General features: G+C 34.6%; 9 protein-coding genes across 9 annotated transcripts, besides 1 other annotated feature; 1 reads left to right on the top strand and 8 right to left on the bottom strand.

Moving 5' to 3' along the window:
* Positions 1-525: 525 nt before the first annotated feature.
* Positions 526-1,256, bottom strand: TVAGG3_0542400 (spectrin binding; the record flags this gene model as incomplete). Its single annotated transcript, XM_001323030.1, has 1 exon — positions 776-1,240. One exon carries the CDS (start codon positions 1,238-1,240, stop codon positions 776-778), a length of 465 nt encoding a protein of 154 aa, XP_001323065.1.
* An 8-nt stretch (positions 1,257-1,264) lies between these two features.
* Positions 1,265-2,364: a mobile genetic element.
* A 1,450-nt stretch (positions 2,365-3,814) lies between these two features.
* On the bottom strand, positions 3,815-4,165 carry TVAGG3_0542380 (lipid catabolic process; the record flags this gene model as incomplete). The annotated part of the gene is made up of 1 exon (XM_001323029.2): positions 3,815-4,165. One exon carries the CDS (start codon positions 4,163-4,165, stop codon positions 3,815-3,817), a length of 351 nt encoding a protein of 116 aa, XP_001323064.2.
* TVAGG3_0542370 (cyclin-dependent kinase inhibitor 2C-related family) lies at positions 4,166-4,504 on the bottom strand (the record flags this gene model as incomplete). Its single annotated transcript, XM_001323028.1, has 1 exon — positions 4,166-4,504. The coding sequence occupies one exon, from the start codon at positions 4,502-4,504 to the stop codon at positions 4,166-4,168; it is 339 nt and encodes a 112-aa protein (XP_001323063.1).
* Positions 4,505-4,767: 263 nt separating this feature from the next.
* On the bottom strand, positions 4,768-5,256 carry TVAGG3_0542360 (Ankyrin repeat family; the record flags this gene model as incomplete). Its single annotated transcript, XM_001323027.1, has 1 exon — positions 4,768-5,256. The coding sequence occupies one exon, from the start codon at positions 5,254-5,256 to the stop codon at positions 4,768-4,770; it is 489 nt and encodes a 162-aa protein (XP_001323062.1).
* A 1,333-nt stretch (positions 5,257-6,589) lies between these two features.
* TVAGG3_0542350 (ATP binding) lies at positions 6,590-7,294 on the bottom strand (the record flags this gene model as incomplete). The annotated part of the gene is made up of 1 exon (XM_001323026.1): positions 6,590-7,294. The coding sequence occupies one exon, from the start codon at positions 7,292-7,294 to the stop codon at positions 6,590-6,592; it is 705 nt and encodes a 234-aa protein (XP_001323061.1).
* A 1,091-nt stretch (positions 7,295-8,385) lies between these two features.
* TVAGG3_0542340 (cell cycle) lies at positions 8,386-9,190 on the bottom strand (the record flags this gene model as incomplete). The annotated part of the gene is made up of 1 exon (XM_001323025.1): positions 8,489-9,160. One exon carries the CDS (start codon positions 9,158-9,160, stop codon positions 8,489-8,491), a length of 672 nt encoding a protein of 223 aa, XP_001323060.1.
* A 503-nt stretch (positions 9,191-9,693) lies between these two features.
* TVAGG3_0542330 (glutamine-tRNA ligase family) lies at positions 9,694-11,971 on the bottom strand (the record flags this gene model as incomplete). The annotated part of the gene is made up of 1 exon (XM_001323024.2): positions 9,733-11,964. The coding sequence occupies one exon, from the start codon at positions 11,962-11,964 to the stop codon at positions 9,733-9,735; it is 2,232 nt and encodes a 743-aa protein (XP_001323059.1).
* Positions 11,972-12,448: 477 nt separating this feature from the next.
* On the bottom strand, positions 12,449-13,778 carry TVAGG3_0542320 (glucokinase family; the record flags this gene model as incomplete). The annotated part of the gene is made up of 1 exon (XM_001323023.1): positions 12,581-13,729. One exon carries the CDS (start codon positions 13,727-13,729, stop codon positions 12,581-12,583), a length of 1,149 nt encoding a protein of 382 aa, XP_001323058.1.
* Positions 13,779-13,851: 73 nt separating this feature from the next.
* Positions 13,852-14,813, top strand: TVAGG3_0542310 (uncharacterized protein; the record flags this gene model as incomplete). The annotated part of the gene is made up of 1 exon (XM_001323022.1): positions 13,962-14,609. The coding sequence occupies one exon, from the start codon at positions 13,962-13,964 to the stop codon at positions 14,607-14,609; it is 648 nt and encodes a 215-aa protein (XP_001323057.1).
* Positions 14,814-14,833: the final 20 nt, after the last annotated feature.

The raw sequence follows: 14,833 nt of genomic DNA, 5'->3' as shown, positions 1-14,833 counted from the left end.
AAATTATAAAATATGAATTAGTTATAATCGATTTTTTGAACTCAGGAAAATTGCATAAGCATTAAATATTAGTAAATACGTTCGAATCAAGTTAGAAAAGGCAGAATTAAGCAGTGAAAGCAAATAATTCAATTAAACTATAATAGGGGCTAGTTATAAAAGTCGCCTGATTCTTCACCAGATGCATCATTCTTGTGTTATTAAAGTTGTTAACAATTTTTTTCGTTGCTTTCAATATGTTTCGCTTACCATATATGCTTTTTTTACCTATTAAAGAATCTTGAAGTTGCTAGATGTCTTATATATATTGGGACTGATATAGATATATGCTCATCTTGAAGTTGTTTTCATTTCATTTCGTATGTAAATAGAAGCTCATCTTGATGTTGTTTTCACATCATATAGACATACTTGATTAATATAACTTTATCATAGAAATCCAACTCAATATCCTGCCATTTTTAATGGAAATAAACTTGTTTTGATTGATAGCAATTATAATATGTGATGGGATGTATAATAATTCTAATCCGTATTTTGCCTAATTTAACTAATATATGTTTGTTATGCAAGTTCAAGATGAATGCTTTATACAAGTGTAAAAAAAAAGAAATCATTAATATATTATATGTTTATTCAGATAGAATGTTATTGCACTGCACCATGAGAAATAAGGAGTTTTTCGAATACTATATAGTGATTTTCTGTAGCAAAGTATAATGTCCATCATTATCTTTGATGTTAACATCAGCTCCTTGAGAAATTAGACATTCTGCTACATCGTACGCATATTTTTAATAGCATAGTGAAGAGGAGTTTGACCTTGATTATCTTGTGAATTGATATCTCCTCCTAGAGATTTAAAATGCTTTATCATTGCTACACTTTTATTTTCAGCTGCAATATGAAATACAGATCTTCCTAGGTTATCCCGTGAATTAACATCAGCTCCATTAGAAATAAGAAATTTTGTTAATACTCTGTATTTGTTTGGTACACCATAGTGAAGAGGACTTTGTCCATTCTTATCTTTTGCATTGATGTCAGCTCCACTCTTAATAAGAAAACTTGCCATTTCTTTATAATTATTTTGAGCAGCTAAATGAAGAGGAGTACATGCTGAAGAGTCTGTAATATTAACATCGGCACCATGTAAAATAAGAAGTTTTGCCATTTTCATACTATTTATTGAAACGGCATAATGGAGAGGAGAGAATACACTGTACTGATTTTTTTTCATTAATTTTTGCTCCATGCGAAATAATCTCGTAAACGAAAAAGAGGATTTGACGCAGTCAAATCCTCTCTCTCAAAAAGTGAACTTTACATGGCAAATTTCAAATGCATGTAAGGTCCACTTTGATCAGTTTCAGGATGGAATTGGAGGCCATGAGGTACTGACATTGCATCAGTATCTCATAGCCTCCAATCCCTTCAAAAAATGGGAGAAACTTTGGTCGAATAATTTAACATTCGGCCAAAGTTTCTCCCATAATTAATGAGAATGAAAGGGTAAGAGGCATATAGGGTCACTATATACCTCTTACCCTTTCATTTTCATTTGGAGGTCAACAAACCCGGAGTTAATTGCAAACAATTAACTCCAAATTTGTTTATGTTAAGGAAGGAATTGGAGGGTAAGAGGTACATAGTATGAATATGTACCTCTTACCCTGCAATTCCTTCTAGAAAGTTCCAAAACTTTGGGTTAATTGCAAACTATTAACCCAAAGTTTTGGAACTTTCAAGTGGGGATGGAAGGCTTTGGGGTATACATTAATATAATATACCTCAAAGCCTTCCATCTCCACTACAAATGGAGAAACTTTGTCCGAATAGTTTAACATTCGGACAAAGTTTCTCCCATCTTTCAATGTAATTGCTACCTGTGAGGTACTGACTTGAAGTTAGTGCTTCACAGGTAGCAATATCCAAAAATTTAAAAACATTTTATCAGTTCGTTAGAGAACTAGAGCCTCCTAGGTACTGAACCAGAATCAGTGCCTAGGGGACTCTAGTGATCTATATAAATCTGAGAAACTTTGAGGAAATTGTTCGACATTTCCTCAAAGTTTCTCAGCAATTTAGCGAGGAATGTTCGTTATCGTGTAGATATTTATAATATATACATGATAACAAACATTCCCCGCTAAAAGATGTAAAATCTTATAAGAAATAATTGCAAAAGAATAACAAATTGCAACAAATTTTATATGAAACTGAACCTTATGAGGTAGTGATTCAAGCTCACCGCCTCATAAGATTCAGTTTCAATCTCAAGTATCTCAAAAGTAAGGCTCTATTTTTTGCCATGTAAAGTGTCACTTTTCTGTCAAACTGTTTTTATTGTTTTCGTTTACAACAATAAGAGCACAATGAATTGGGGTTTCCTGTTAATTCCACATATGAATTTGAGATAAGAAAATAGAAAATGTTCACAGAACCGTAAAGACAGCAAGCTTCAATATGTGACATAAAAAATATGTCGGATGATGTATATCATTTCCATTCATTGAATTCTCTATAATATATTCTTTGAAATTATCAATTTGGTCATGCATAATCGTGTATTCTACATCTGTTTTAGTTGGAATCTTTGATCGAAAATAATCTACTTGGTCAGCACTATTGGGATCTTCTGAATGGGAAATACTTAAATCCATACACAAATAATGTAAATCTCCATGAAATAAATGTTCGTTTAATAAATCTTGGTAATTCATTGAAAATTTATTTAAGATTTGATTAAAAATTTTAAAATAAGTCTCAAGGGACCGAAAATTATACTGAATTGCTGAGAGAATGTTAGTGAGGAGACATCTAATTGGCGTTTTGTATTTGGTTATTAAAACTGATGAAATCAAATTGTATAAGTCTTCGGCAGCTTCATTGGATTTCAAACGAAAGAGTCTCTCATAAGCTACAATAAAATCATCATACTTCTGCAAAATCTCGCTACTGCTCATAAAAAAATAAGAAAAAGTAACATAAATTTTCCATCAACTTTTTTTTCACATGCATGTATATGATATACACTTATGGTTTTATAGAACAAAATTGACATTTGGCAAAATATGTGTTAGAGTAGGTGCCAAAAGTGGTTACTCTTAAACAACTGTCGGATTTCCGGGTGAAATCGTGACACACTTTCGTCTTTGGTAGATCTACTATTGATTGAAAAATGGTATATAAACAAAGAATTGGCGACCAATATTATGAAATCTATAATCAATGATATATTGCCATCTTATGTGCAAATTTTCAAAAAAAGTATTCAAATATCTAGTGTGGTGAATCGCAGAAAGTCCTCTAGATTTAGGTTGTTGACTATTTTCAATAATGAAGATATAGACTCTAAGTCATATTTAAACACATTATTTCAATAAAAAATGGACATCGGATGGGCCAATTTTGAGAAAACTTGATCAGCGTTGACCAAATCTCTTCTTTTTGATATCTGAAACGACAGATAGGTAGATAATGGTATGTACATGGTATGGTAATGCTTATGCAGAATGATATCTATTCTATCAAGAGAAAATAGACCTCGAAGTGTCGAAAATTGAATAGTTGTAAACTAAAGCGGTGATCCCTTAATAAATGTTTTGAATAGAATTGCTTTATTTAGGTTTTTAGATTTGTGGTACCTTATTCACTAAAGCATTCAGCTAGATATACAGTGAAATATTGATACTACGCAGTATAAATTCTTTGATAGAAGATAAAAAAAATTCAAGTAATAGTATAAGCACGATTCTGACGAAACATTTTGATATATTTGAAGATTTAAAAAAATATAATTCAAAGATTTAAATTAATGTGACTTTTCATTGTTGGCAATATATGCAGTAATAAGTTTGACCACTGCTTTTTTGTGATGCTCAGATGCTAATTGAAGAGCAGTTTTTCCGTTTTTATCTTTTATATTAAGATCAATGCCATGTAGAAGAAGACATTCTACCATTCCTTTGCTATAGGTGTTCTTTGCTGCAATATGAAGAGCCGTCATTTCATCATTGGTTGTTGAATTAATATCTGCACCTTGTGATAGAAGAAGTATGGCCATTTCTTTATAATTTCGATCTGCTGAAAGATGAAGAGTCGTGAAACCTTCATTATTTTTTGCATTCGCATCCGCACCTTCTGAAATGAGATATCCTACCATTCATTTATAATTGTTTATAGTTGAATAATGAAGAGCTGTGTGTCCATCAATATCTTTGTCATTTATATTACATCCGTGAGAAACAAAACGAATAGCAATTGCTTTAAAGTTAAATTCTGCAGCTATATGAAGGGCAGTTTTTCCTTTATTATCTTTCGCATTTACATCTATTTTGTGTGAAATTAGGAGATCTACTATTGATTTAGCATTTTCCTTTGCTGCATAATGAAGTAATGTTTTATTGGATTTGCCTTTTGAGTTAATGTCTGCTCCATTGATAATTAGAGTCTCAGCTGATCTTATATTTTCATATTTTGTTGCAAAGAGAAGCGCTGTCATACCATTATTATCTTTTACATTTAGATCAGCCCCAAGTGAAATTAGAGTTTCAATAAAAATTACAAAATTACACTTTGCTGCCAAAATAAGAGGTGTTTCTCCGATATCATTTTTTTCATTAATATCTATACCTTTGGAAACGAGAAGTCTTGCTGTAGCAGTACTTTGATTTATTGTTGCATAATGAAGAGCATTGTTCTCATTAACATCTTTTGATTTAACATCAGCACCCTGAGAAATTAGTGACTCGGTAATTCTTATTGCTATGTCATACGCTGATTGATGTAGAGGAGTAATTTTTTGTGATCTTTTGCATTAACATCTGCTCCTTTTGAAATAAGAAATTCTACTATTTCTAAACAGCCGGATGATGCAGCAAAATGTAATAGAGTCCGACCAAAATTATCTGTTTCATTAACATTTGCAGAATGCAAAATAAGGAGTTTCGCAACATTCGTACAACACTTTTTTGCTGCAACGTGGAGAGGGGAAATTCCATCATTATCCTTTTCGCATGTTTTTGCACCATGTGATATAAGAAGATCTGCAATCTCCTCATTTTTCATTTTTGCAGCCAAATAAAGAGCATTCTTTCCTAATTTATCCTTTACTTCAATGTCTGCATCATGTTGAATCAATAATTCTGCAATTTTATCATTATCCCGTTCAATAGAATGAAGAAGTGCAGTACGGGAAAGACTACCACATGTTTTATTTAAATCTGCACCTTTGGATATAAGAAGTTCTATCATTTTCTTATATTTCCTTTTCGCTGCAACATAAAGGATAGTTGATTTATTTGTACTATCATTTACATCAGCACCGTGAGAAATCAAAAACTCAGCTACCCAGATTTTCCTTACTTTTACCACTCCCCATGTAATTTCTGTGGAAAACGATAATTCATTTTTTTTATGGATGAATAGATCGTTTTCCTAGAAAGGACCTCATATCTCTGGCTAAAAAGAGTGTCAGATCCTAAATAGATTATTGATCTAGTGTACAAATCCAATAAAAAGCCTATTTTTTTGGCTTTTTTGGTGCTTATTTTTTCGAAGATCTACATGAATATGGGGAAACCATCGGATTTTTTTGGTTAACTCACATCTTCATGTAGTCTGGACTATCTTTCCTCGAAGGACCTCTTTACGGGTGTAAAAACTCATAAAGTTCTCAAAAGATTCATTCTCGATCTCCATGCTGAAAGAATTTACAATAAAAAAGAGATCTACGCATCAAACTACAGCCATAAATGAACTGAACCCCTAAAGCTCAGCTCTTAGTTTATCAAAAACGTCGAAATCCTTCTCATTGCAATCAAATTTTCTCAATAACTCATAAGAAAAATCGAATTTTGATTAAGCCGATGTTATAGGTATCACAAATACTACAAACTTGAGCAATATCGAAATTGCCAGCAAAAGTTTGAAATTGCATTGCTCATATTTGTTTTGTAAACTAAAAATCTGCTTATATTATTCATTAATTTTTTATATATTATTCATATACTTTAATAAAAACAATACTATTTCACCTTAAAAATGAATTTCATAAGTCAATATTATTTTTTTGAAAATGTATCAATTTTCGATTAAAACAACATGAGAATAAAATTTACGCAAAATTATTTTAAAAAATGGTTTTAAAAATTTATAATTGATGAAGAATAAGATTGCAAGAAGTTTTGAAGTTTAATTTTAAGAAAAAAAATTCGGATATTATTCATGGATCTAAGTAATCTGATATTTGAGTATCGGCACTATGCATAAAACATATATTTATAGTTTTTTTGGAGTTTTATGATTTTAAATATATTCAAATTTGGCAATCCAATAGATTTTTAAAAAATAGGTAAATAAAAATAGATTACATATGCAGCAGATTTAGAACATGAAACAAATCTTATAGTGACCCAAAAAAAAATTCATGATCCAAAAAAGAAAAAATTTGGTTAAATGGGAATCAAACCTTGGCATAATGAATCATTATGTCGGAAGTTTCCACTACACTACACCGGCAGTTCGAAAAATGCCCTTGGTAGTTCTATTTAATAGCTACTCCCAACGATAGGCGGTGTCCCCAGCTTTAGAGAGGTGGTAAAAGTAAGGCAAATCTGGGTAATTCATTATTTGCATCTTTTACAGCAAAATAAAGAGGTGATTTTTCCTTTTTATTGTGCTCATTGATATTCGTTACATGTGAAATAAGAAGTTCTGCAATATCTTTATTATTATTTTTAACTGCGCGATGAAGAGCTGTCATTCCTGATGAATTTTTAATATTTACATCTGCACCGTGTGAAATAAGAAGATCTGTTATTTCTTTGTTATCATGTTTAACTGCCAAATAGAGGGCAGTTTTGCCGGAAAATTCTTGATCATTTATATCAATTTGCTCTATTGCCATGGAATTCAAAATATGTTTACAAATCTCAATATTATTATAAGAAGTTGCATAATGCAAAATTCCTTTATATTTGGAAGATACCCTATTAAAATCTAGATTTTCATCATGGATGATGTCTATCGCCTGTGAAAATGCGCCACACCATGGAATTACAGAATTTTTATCTAGCTCATAGAAAATAAATAGAGCTTTCAAGTTTTGAGATCTTATAATATTAGAAAAATCCCTTAGAGATGGTAAAAGGTCTCTTTGAGAAAGATATTCGAGAAATTCATTATTATGGCTTTGAATAATATAATCCAGGCCACAACTGTCTATTTCATGGTGTTTCATGCATTCATTGATAATATCAATATTACCCCAACTAGAGCCAATAGGAGACATTTTTCGGAGATATTACAATCTGAAATTGATTTAATAAAAAAGAAAATGTTGACAGCTCCAAAATAGCAGCATGCTTCAAGAGGTGTAAACCATGAGAAGCCGGGAATTTTCAGCCTTTGATCCTGAAATGAGTTTTTTGATACGTATTCTTTGAATTTATCAACTTGATCATACATTATCATATATAAGACCTCATCTTCTTGTGGAAATTCATCTCGGTCAAAATCGATTTGATTAGGACGATCCTTCTCATAATCTATGCTCAAGTATTCTTGTTGTGCCCAAATATATTTTTTATAGCAAAACTCTGAATAGTCTAGAGAATATTTAGTTATGATTTGATTTAGAATTTTAATGTAAGACTTGATAGATCGATAATTGAACCTTATTGCTATGAGAATTACCAATATAAGTTCTTTAAAGGCCATTTTATACTTGTCGATTAAAACTGATGTTATCAAATTGAAGATTTCCTCCATAGACTCGTCTGGTTTTAAATGGGCGAGCCTCTCGTTTGCCTTTATGAAATCATCGTATTTCTGTAAATACTCAGAACACATAAAGAAAACGCTAATCTAAAAAAGTGACTTTTATTTTTCTATATATAGATATCTATATTACCCTAATATATAGCGTCTGTATCTTTCAAATTCATATCTTTCCAAATCAATCCACTCCATATCAATTAATAAAATCTGGAAAAATAAAAAATGCATTAGATCAAGTCAGAAAGCATTATTGTATTCCCTGCATTTCTAACTTTAATGCACAGAATGATTTCAAAAGGAAAAATAAGAAATCAGACAATAATTTCTTACTATAGGTCAAATTCTCGGTTTCAAACAAAACATTAGGATGGTTAATCTATCCATGTGTTGTTTCACTTAGACAATACTTTTTGAAATGGATCTATTATAATTCACTTAAATATCATGTATTATTGAGTATAAATATCAGATCCAGTGATACTGTTAAAGGATAAAATGAAATTAACCCAGTTAATTCAACTCAAATCTGATATTAAAACATAATGGAAGAAAAAAACTGAGCATCATGATAATGCTTTGCTAAAACTTAACTCTTATGAGTTAACAGGATGAACATATATTTGTTTTATTATCAAACATAAAAGATTGACACAGAAAATTCAATTTTTTGTCAATCGAAAAAAATTAGTCAAAATTATGTGCGGAATCATAAAGAAGCCATAACAATGCTTTCGTATGGAGCAAACATCGGGAATTGTCTTAATTGGCGAGCAAATTCTTCTTTGCTGATTTTCAGGCGTCTGAAGATATCAATAGGGCTGAAGAAGAGAGGAGGTGCTACAGACTTAATTTTAAGCTCATGGCCATCCAAAGAGCGGAAAATTGTGCCACGAGAAATATCTCTGTATCCGATCACAATTGAGGGGAATTGGATGTTAACTTGAGGTCTCATGTGTAATCTGTTCCTCTCAATGAGATATTTATAGTAAATAAGCATCTTAATTTTCTCGGCTAATTCAAGTTGCTTTTTGCGTAATGCTTCTTCTCTGCCTGGATTAGGTGGAGCGATGACCTCTTGTGGTTTAACTATTGGTGTTCTATTCGTTAAATGAATTTGCTTGTTATTCTTTTCGAGCAAATCTGCTGCAATGAGGACATTTATCACATCGTAAACTCGACGGCGTAGAGTTTTGTCTTTGCTCTCTTCGAGCGTATCCTTATCAAGCGTAGCGACGAATATGTCGGCAACTTCTTGATATGTTGTTGTAACTTTTTTTGTAATGATTTTATATATTGGGGTCGCTAGATTGTTCAAACAGAACGGTTTCGAAGCGCGTGTGGTGTGAGTTGAAGGAGTTTCCTCGGGTGGAACCTCCATTAAAAATTTTTTTTCGAGTATAACTTTTTGTCGCCTCATTTTGGTCATTACCGCTTGAATTTATAACTATTCCTATTTAACACATCTTTATTAGACAATGCTCTATATCCTGGAATGATCACTAATATAATTTTTTAATAATAACATCTTTTTGGCAAAATTATTACAATGTTTGTGAATATTTGCAGAGTTCAAATTAAAGAGTCTAATAGTGTTGTTTTCTCATGTGTTATCATTCATATCTAGCATGATCTCATAACTATGTTCATATCTCTTAGAATGCTAGAATATCAAAAATATTTTCAGTAATTCCAAAGATAATTTATGAATTACTACAATATATCTGCACAAAAACATTATTATATGAGTGTTACATCATAACAAACATTAAGAATAATTGTCTTCTAAATATTTCATCAAATCGTTTATCTTTAACTAATTATTTTACTTTAAGAATCACTAAACAAAAATTTACTACAAAATCCATCCAAAGACAAATTTTTCAAAAAATAATTTAAAAATAAAAATAAAAATGTTAATTAATCATCCTTTTTTAAAAAATATTTTTATCTTTACTTGTTAAGTGGGAGAGTACGGTTGAAGATGAGAGCTCCTGTCTTTGAATCATCATCTACGCAGAAGTAGCCCTTTCTCTCGAACTGGAATCTATCATGTGGCTTTGCACCAGCGATTGTTCCTTCTACGAGGGCACCCTTGATGACCTTGAGGGATTCCTTGTTGAGGGCGTCTGTCCATTCGCCTTCGATCTTAGATGTATCAGCGACACTGAAGAGGTGTCCGTAGATGCGGAGTTCAGCTGGAACTGCATCAGCACCGAGCCAATGGATGAACTTACGGCCATTGCGCTTAGCTGGTTCTTCCTCGACATCGCAAACCAACTCTGTGACCTTTCCTGTCTCGTCGTGAATGACGTTGACAACCTTGATGGCGATCTTTGCGTAGTTCAATCCGACATCGTTCTTTGGTGTCAATCTCATGAAGTCATCTGTTGGGTTCTCCATGAAATCTTCACGTTCGATGTAGATTGTCTTTGAGAGGTGGAGCTTTCTGTTGCCCTTCTCTGGCTTCTTCGGGAAGAGTGGAGCTTCGATGATCTTCTCCTCCTTGAGGTTCTGGAGTGTGACCTTGATTGGGTCTTGGACGCAGAATGCACGTGGTGAGTTCTCATCGAGATCAGCGCGCTGGATTGAATCGAGTGAGTCGATGTTGATGAGTGTTGTGACATTACGTGTGTAACCAACAGACTGGCAGAACTCTCTGATGGCTGCTGGTGTGTAACCACGGCGTCTCATGCCTGCAATTGTTGGCATACGTGGATCATCCCAGCCATTGACGTAGTTGTTGTAGACAAGTGTCTGGAGTTTGCGCTTTGACATGACTGTGTTTGTGAGGTTGAGGCGAGAGAATTCCCAAACAACTGGCTTGTAGATCTTGAGAGCGTCAAGAACCCAGTAGTATGAGTCTCTTCTGTTCTGGAACTCGAGTGTGCAGAGTGAGTGTGTGATGTTCTCGAGTGAGTCAATGACACAGTGGCTGTAGTCGTATGTTGGATAGATGCACCACTTGTCACCTGTGTGTGGGTGCTCGTGGTATTTGATTCTGTAGGCAACCTGGTCACGCATGTTTGGATTGACGTTCTTGTAGTCCATCTTGAGACGAAGTGTGGCCTCGGATGGTTCGTAGTAGCCGCATCTCATGAGCTCGAAGAGACGGCGGGACTCCTTTGGATCACGATCACGCCATGGGGATGGCATGAGCTTCTCACGGTACTCCTTGACTTCCTCCTTTGTCTGGTGGTCGACATAAGCAAGGCCTTCATCGATGAGCTTGAGAGCGAACTGGTAGAGAATGTCGAAGTAGTCGGATGTGTGGGTGATCTTCCAGTAATCGAAGCCAAGCCAGTGAACATCCTTCTTGATGCCTTCGATGAACTCAACTTTCTCCTTACCTGGGTTGGTATCATCGAAACGCATGTAGCAGTGGCCGCCCTTTGTAGCTGCAAGGCCAAAATCGAGAATCATAGCCTTGGCGTGGCCGATGTGGATCCAGCCATTTGGCTCTGGTGGGAAACGTGTCATGTAGAGACCACCTGTAGCCTCTAAGTGCTTCTGCTGGATCTCTGGTGGGTTCTGCATGGCGTTATCCTGTGGAGATGGGAAGCTGGCGACGATACCACGGAAATCGATCTTTTCTTCGTTGGAATCATCGGTAGCCTGAGCAGCTTGTTGGTGCTTGGCAGCAGCACGGGATTTGATTGTTTCTTCGTTAAGACCATTGAGAGCAGCTCTAACAGCGTCAACAACGAGCTTGGATGGAGCGAACTTCATCTGTGGAGTAGCAACCTTGGCGCGCTTCATGATTTCGGAAAGAGCAGCCTTTGTTCCCTTCTCGGCGATGAAATCGATTGAATCATCGATTGTCTTAGCGACTGCAGCCTTAACATCTTCTTCTGTGACTGTAACGCCAACACCTGCAGCAGCTTCGAGCTGTGCTGGTGTGAATGTTGTGTTGGCCTGAACGAATTCTGTAGCAGCAGCAAGTTGTTCTGGTGTAGTAATCTTAGAAGCACCGATTAATTCAGCAATAGCATTTGAATTTGGAACGTCACCACCGCAAAGCTTGATGATAAGTGTTCCCATTGAAGATGGGCATCCTTCAGCTGGAATATGAGCAGCTTCAATAGCTGTCATGATTCTTTCCATGATTTTCTTGTTCTTGAGAAGTTTTGGAACCTCTTTGCCGTCAACACCGATTGACTTCAAGCGGAGTTCTTCAGCACTCATTGAAATTAGGAGGCTAAAACCTAAAACCGCCGATACCAATAAATTGAGAGGAAAGTTCGACGGTAATGGATAAATATCAAATACGCGATGATAATATTGTGTTTTCCAAAATATATTTTTGTGAGCTCAAGAGGTCGAATCTATCGTCATTTTTTACATTGAACAGATTTAGAAATTTTGCATACAAATCTGAACATAATTACATGATGTTATATTTCAGATGTACATGCACTTATATGAAATTTTAATATGATTGCTGAATCTTTGAGTGAGAATTAAATTATGAAACGTAGTTGGGAAACAAATTTTCCTATTTTTTGTGATTGATTGATAATATTTCTTTGGACAAATAGTTGTTCTGGGATGAGTACTTTGAACATCTAAATTTTTAAATAGAATCATATCCAATTTGTGATTCATGTTGATGATATATCTATTTTGATTGTAAAATGTATATTAATTGTTTATTATATGGATTTTATTTGGCTATTCAAGTTATGATAATATGCATTTTATGTAATGAGATAAAATTTTAAATGAAAATAAGTTATATGTTAGGAAGGAAAAAGTAATGTTTATATTGAATATATTTTGGACAAAAATATTAAAAAATTGTTTATTCTTCACCATAATCTCCGTTAACTTCGTCACTTTCGCTTCTTGCAAGACGAAGGAATGCATGGTACATAACACCGAGTGCAGAAATGTTCTTATCACTTGTCTGGACGAAGACAGAAACTGATGAAACCCACTCGCTCTTTGTGAAGTGCATAAACTCATCTCTGCAGAGAGGAATATGCTTCTGGAGGGCCTTTACACCACCTGGGAAGACGCCATAGGTGATGAATAATGATTTGCATGTGAATGAAATTGCGCACATTCTTGCAAATCTCATTAAGAAGCGGAAATGGATGGAAAGAGCTTTCTGAGCAATTGGCTCGTTCGGATCCTTTTCGATAAGAGCCAAAACATCTTGTCCATCGGAAATTCCGTGCTGTGCAAACTCGTAGCAGTTAATTAAACCACGGGATGAGCAGATATCTTCCCACTCAACGGCATGGCCGACTTTTGAGCCGATGAACTTGATAAGCTCAAGTTCCTCGTCGTAGTTTGGCTCATCTGGGCCGCAAAGCTGGACTAAAGAGTGGCCCCATTCTGAGGCGATTACACGGTAAGAGTCTGATGAGTCTATTGGTACGATGAATGCTGCGCCAAGGCCGTAAGCAACCTGGAGGACAGCAGCTGCATCGCTTGAGAAGTATAATGGATACAATGTTGGCATTGTTTCGAGGGCTGGAGGCTTCCAGAGAGGAATAAAGTCATCTTCTAAGCCGAAGAATTCATCTGTTGAAATAAGACCGTGGCCAGGAGCCTGAATTTCATTAATAAATTCGAATTGGCATTTTGAAAATGAAAATTCTGAAAATTCAGCCTTGCAAAACTTGTTGTCGCCAGTTGACCACCAGTTTGGTATCTCAACTGAATCGCCTTCTATCGGACCTGGGAAAGAGATTGTTGTCGCGAGAATGTTAATATGCGGAAGATATGTTTGGAGCATGAGATTCCAGTCATCCATTTCACGAAGAATTTGTTGCTTTGAATATTTTCCGTGTTTAGAGTCAAAATATACGTATGATACATCTTGGTGAGCAGGATGTAAGCAGAACGTTATTCCATTCTTTGATATATGAATACCAAGTGTCGACTGCTTAAACTCCGCCCTATGAAGAATATTCTGTGAGGGAGAAAGTAGATCGTTCGACATTGATTTATTTTTCCTTTGCAAAAATTCACAGGTTTCTTCAAAATTCAAAATGAATTGGTTGGGTAGAGATTATTAGATGTATATTATTTTTATCTCAAATTTGCTCAAATTGGTTGAAGATCTCTCAAATTTTAAAAAGTGTCAAGCTGTAAAGATTCATTTTTGACATTTTGCCGGCAATTCTGACGGTAAATCTGAATTTTTGTCAAGATTTAAAGTGACAAATCATTATATGAAAGAGCGCAATCTCGCGCGTCTGCGTGATGCTTCATCAGGTCTATTACGTGCCATTGGTCGTGATGAGGCCAAAGCACTTGAAGTATTACCTTTTGTTCAAACAGTTACTCAAAAATTAATGTCAATTTATGTTCCAAACCAACTTTTTCCAAAAGGTCAAATGGATATACCTGAATTATCTGCTCTACCTTCCAGGGAAACAATGGATGAGAGATCTCGAATCGCAAAAAGATTATTCGGTTTTAATCCAAAAGATAACTATGTTGTTAAAGAAATTTCACGGCGGTTCGGTGGTCTCATCAAACATGGTGAATTGGTAGGTATTGCAGCTGCAATTGCTGAAAGAGCAAATTTACGTTTAGATCGAGATGCAAAACGTCGTAAAAATGTTCTTATACGTTGGTTCGATGAAAATTGGGAAACAATAGAGCCTTTCCTGGATTATGTTGTTTTGGAAGAAGTACCAGAAGAAGATGAAGCAGAATCAAATGACGAAGAAGCAGAAACACAACCTCCAAAAGAAATTCCTCCACCTCCACAAGCTGTCCCAACTCTACAGCCACTTCCTAGTATTCCAAAAATAGAAGAACAATTCAGTAGAAATGCAAGAATCGTTAAACCTTTACCTAGCTCACAACCATAATCGGAATGTAATAATACCTTATTTTGTATGAATAAAACTGTTAAGTTTTTCCAAAAAAAATGTTGACAAGAAATTATTTTCGAAATTAATTTCATTTTAATACTTCAAGATATTCTAGATAGAAAGATTGAAGTACCTGTTCCTGGATGATAAATTAGAATTATTAGAAAAGTACTTGGGGATTAAAAAAAAATTGTTGAAAAATATCAGTAGCATCTTTTGAT

Source organism: Trichomonas vaginalis, chromosome II (genome assembly GCF_026262505.1).
Source record: "Trichomonas vaginalis G3 chromosome II, whole genome shotgun sequence".
Lineage (NCBI taxonomy): Eukaryota > Parabasalia > Trichomonadida > Trichomonadidae > Trichomonas > Trichomonas vaginalis.
Note: the sequence above shows the minus strand (reverse complement) of the source record. Positions and strands in the feature narration are given on the sequence as shown.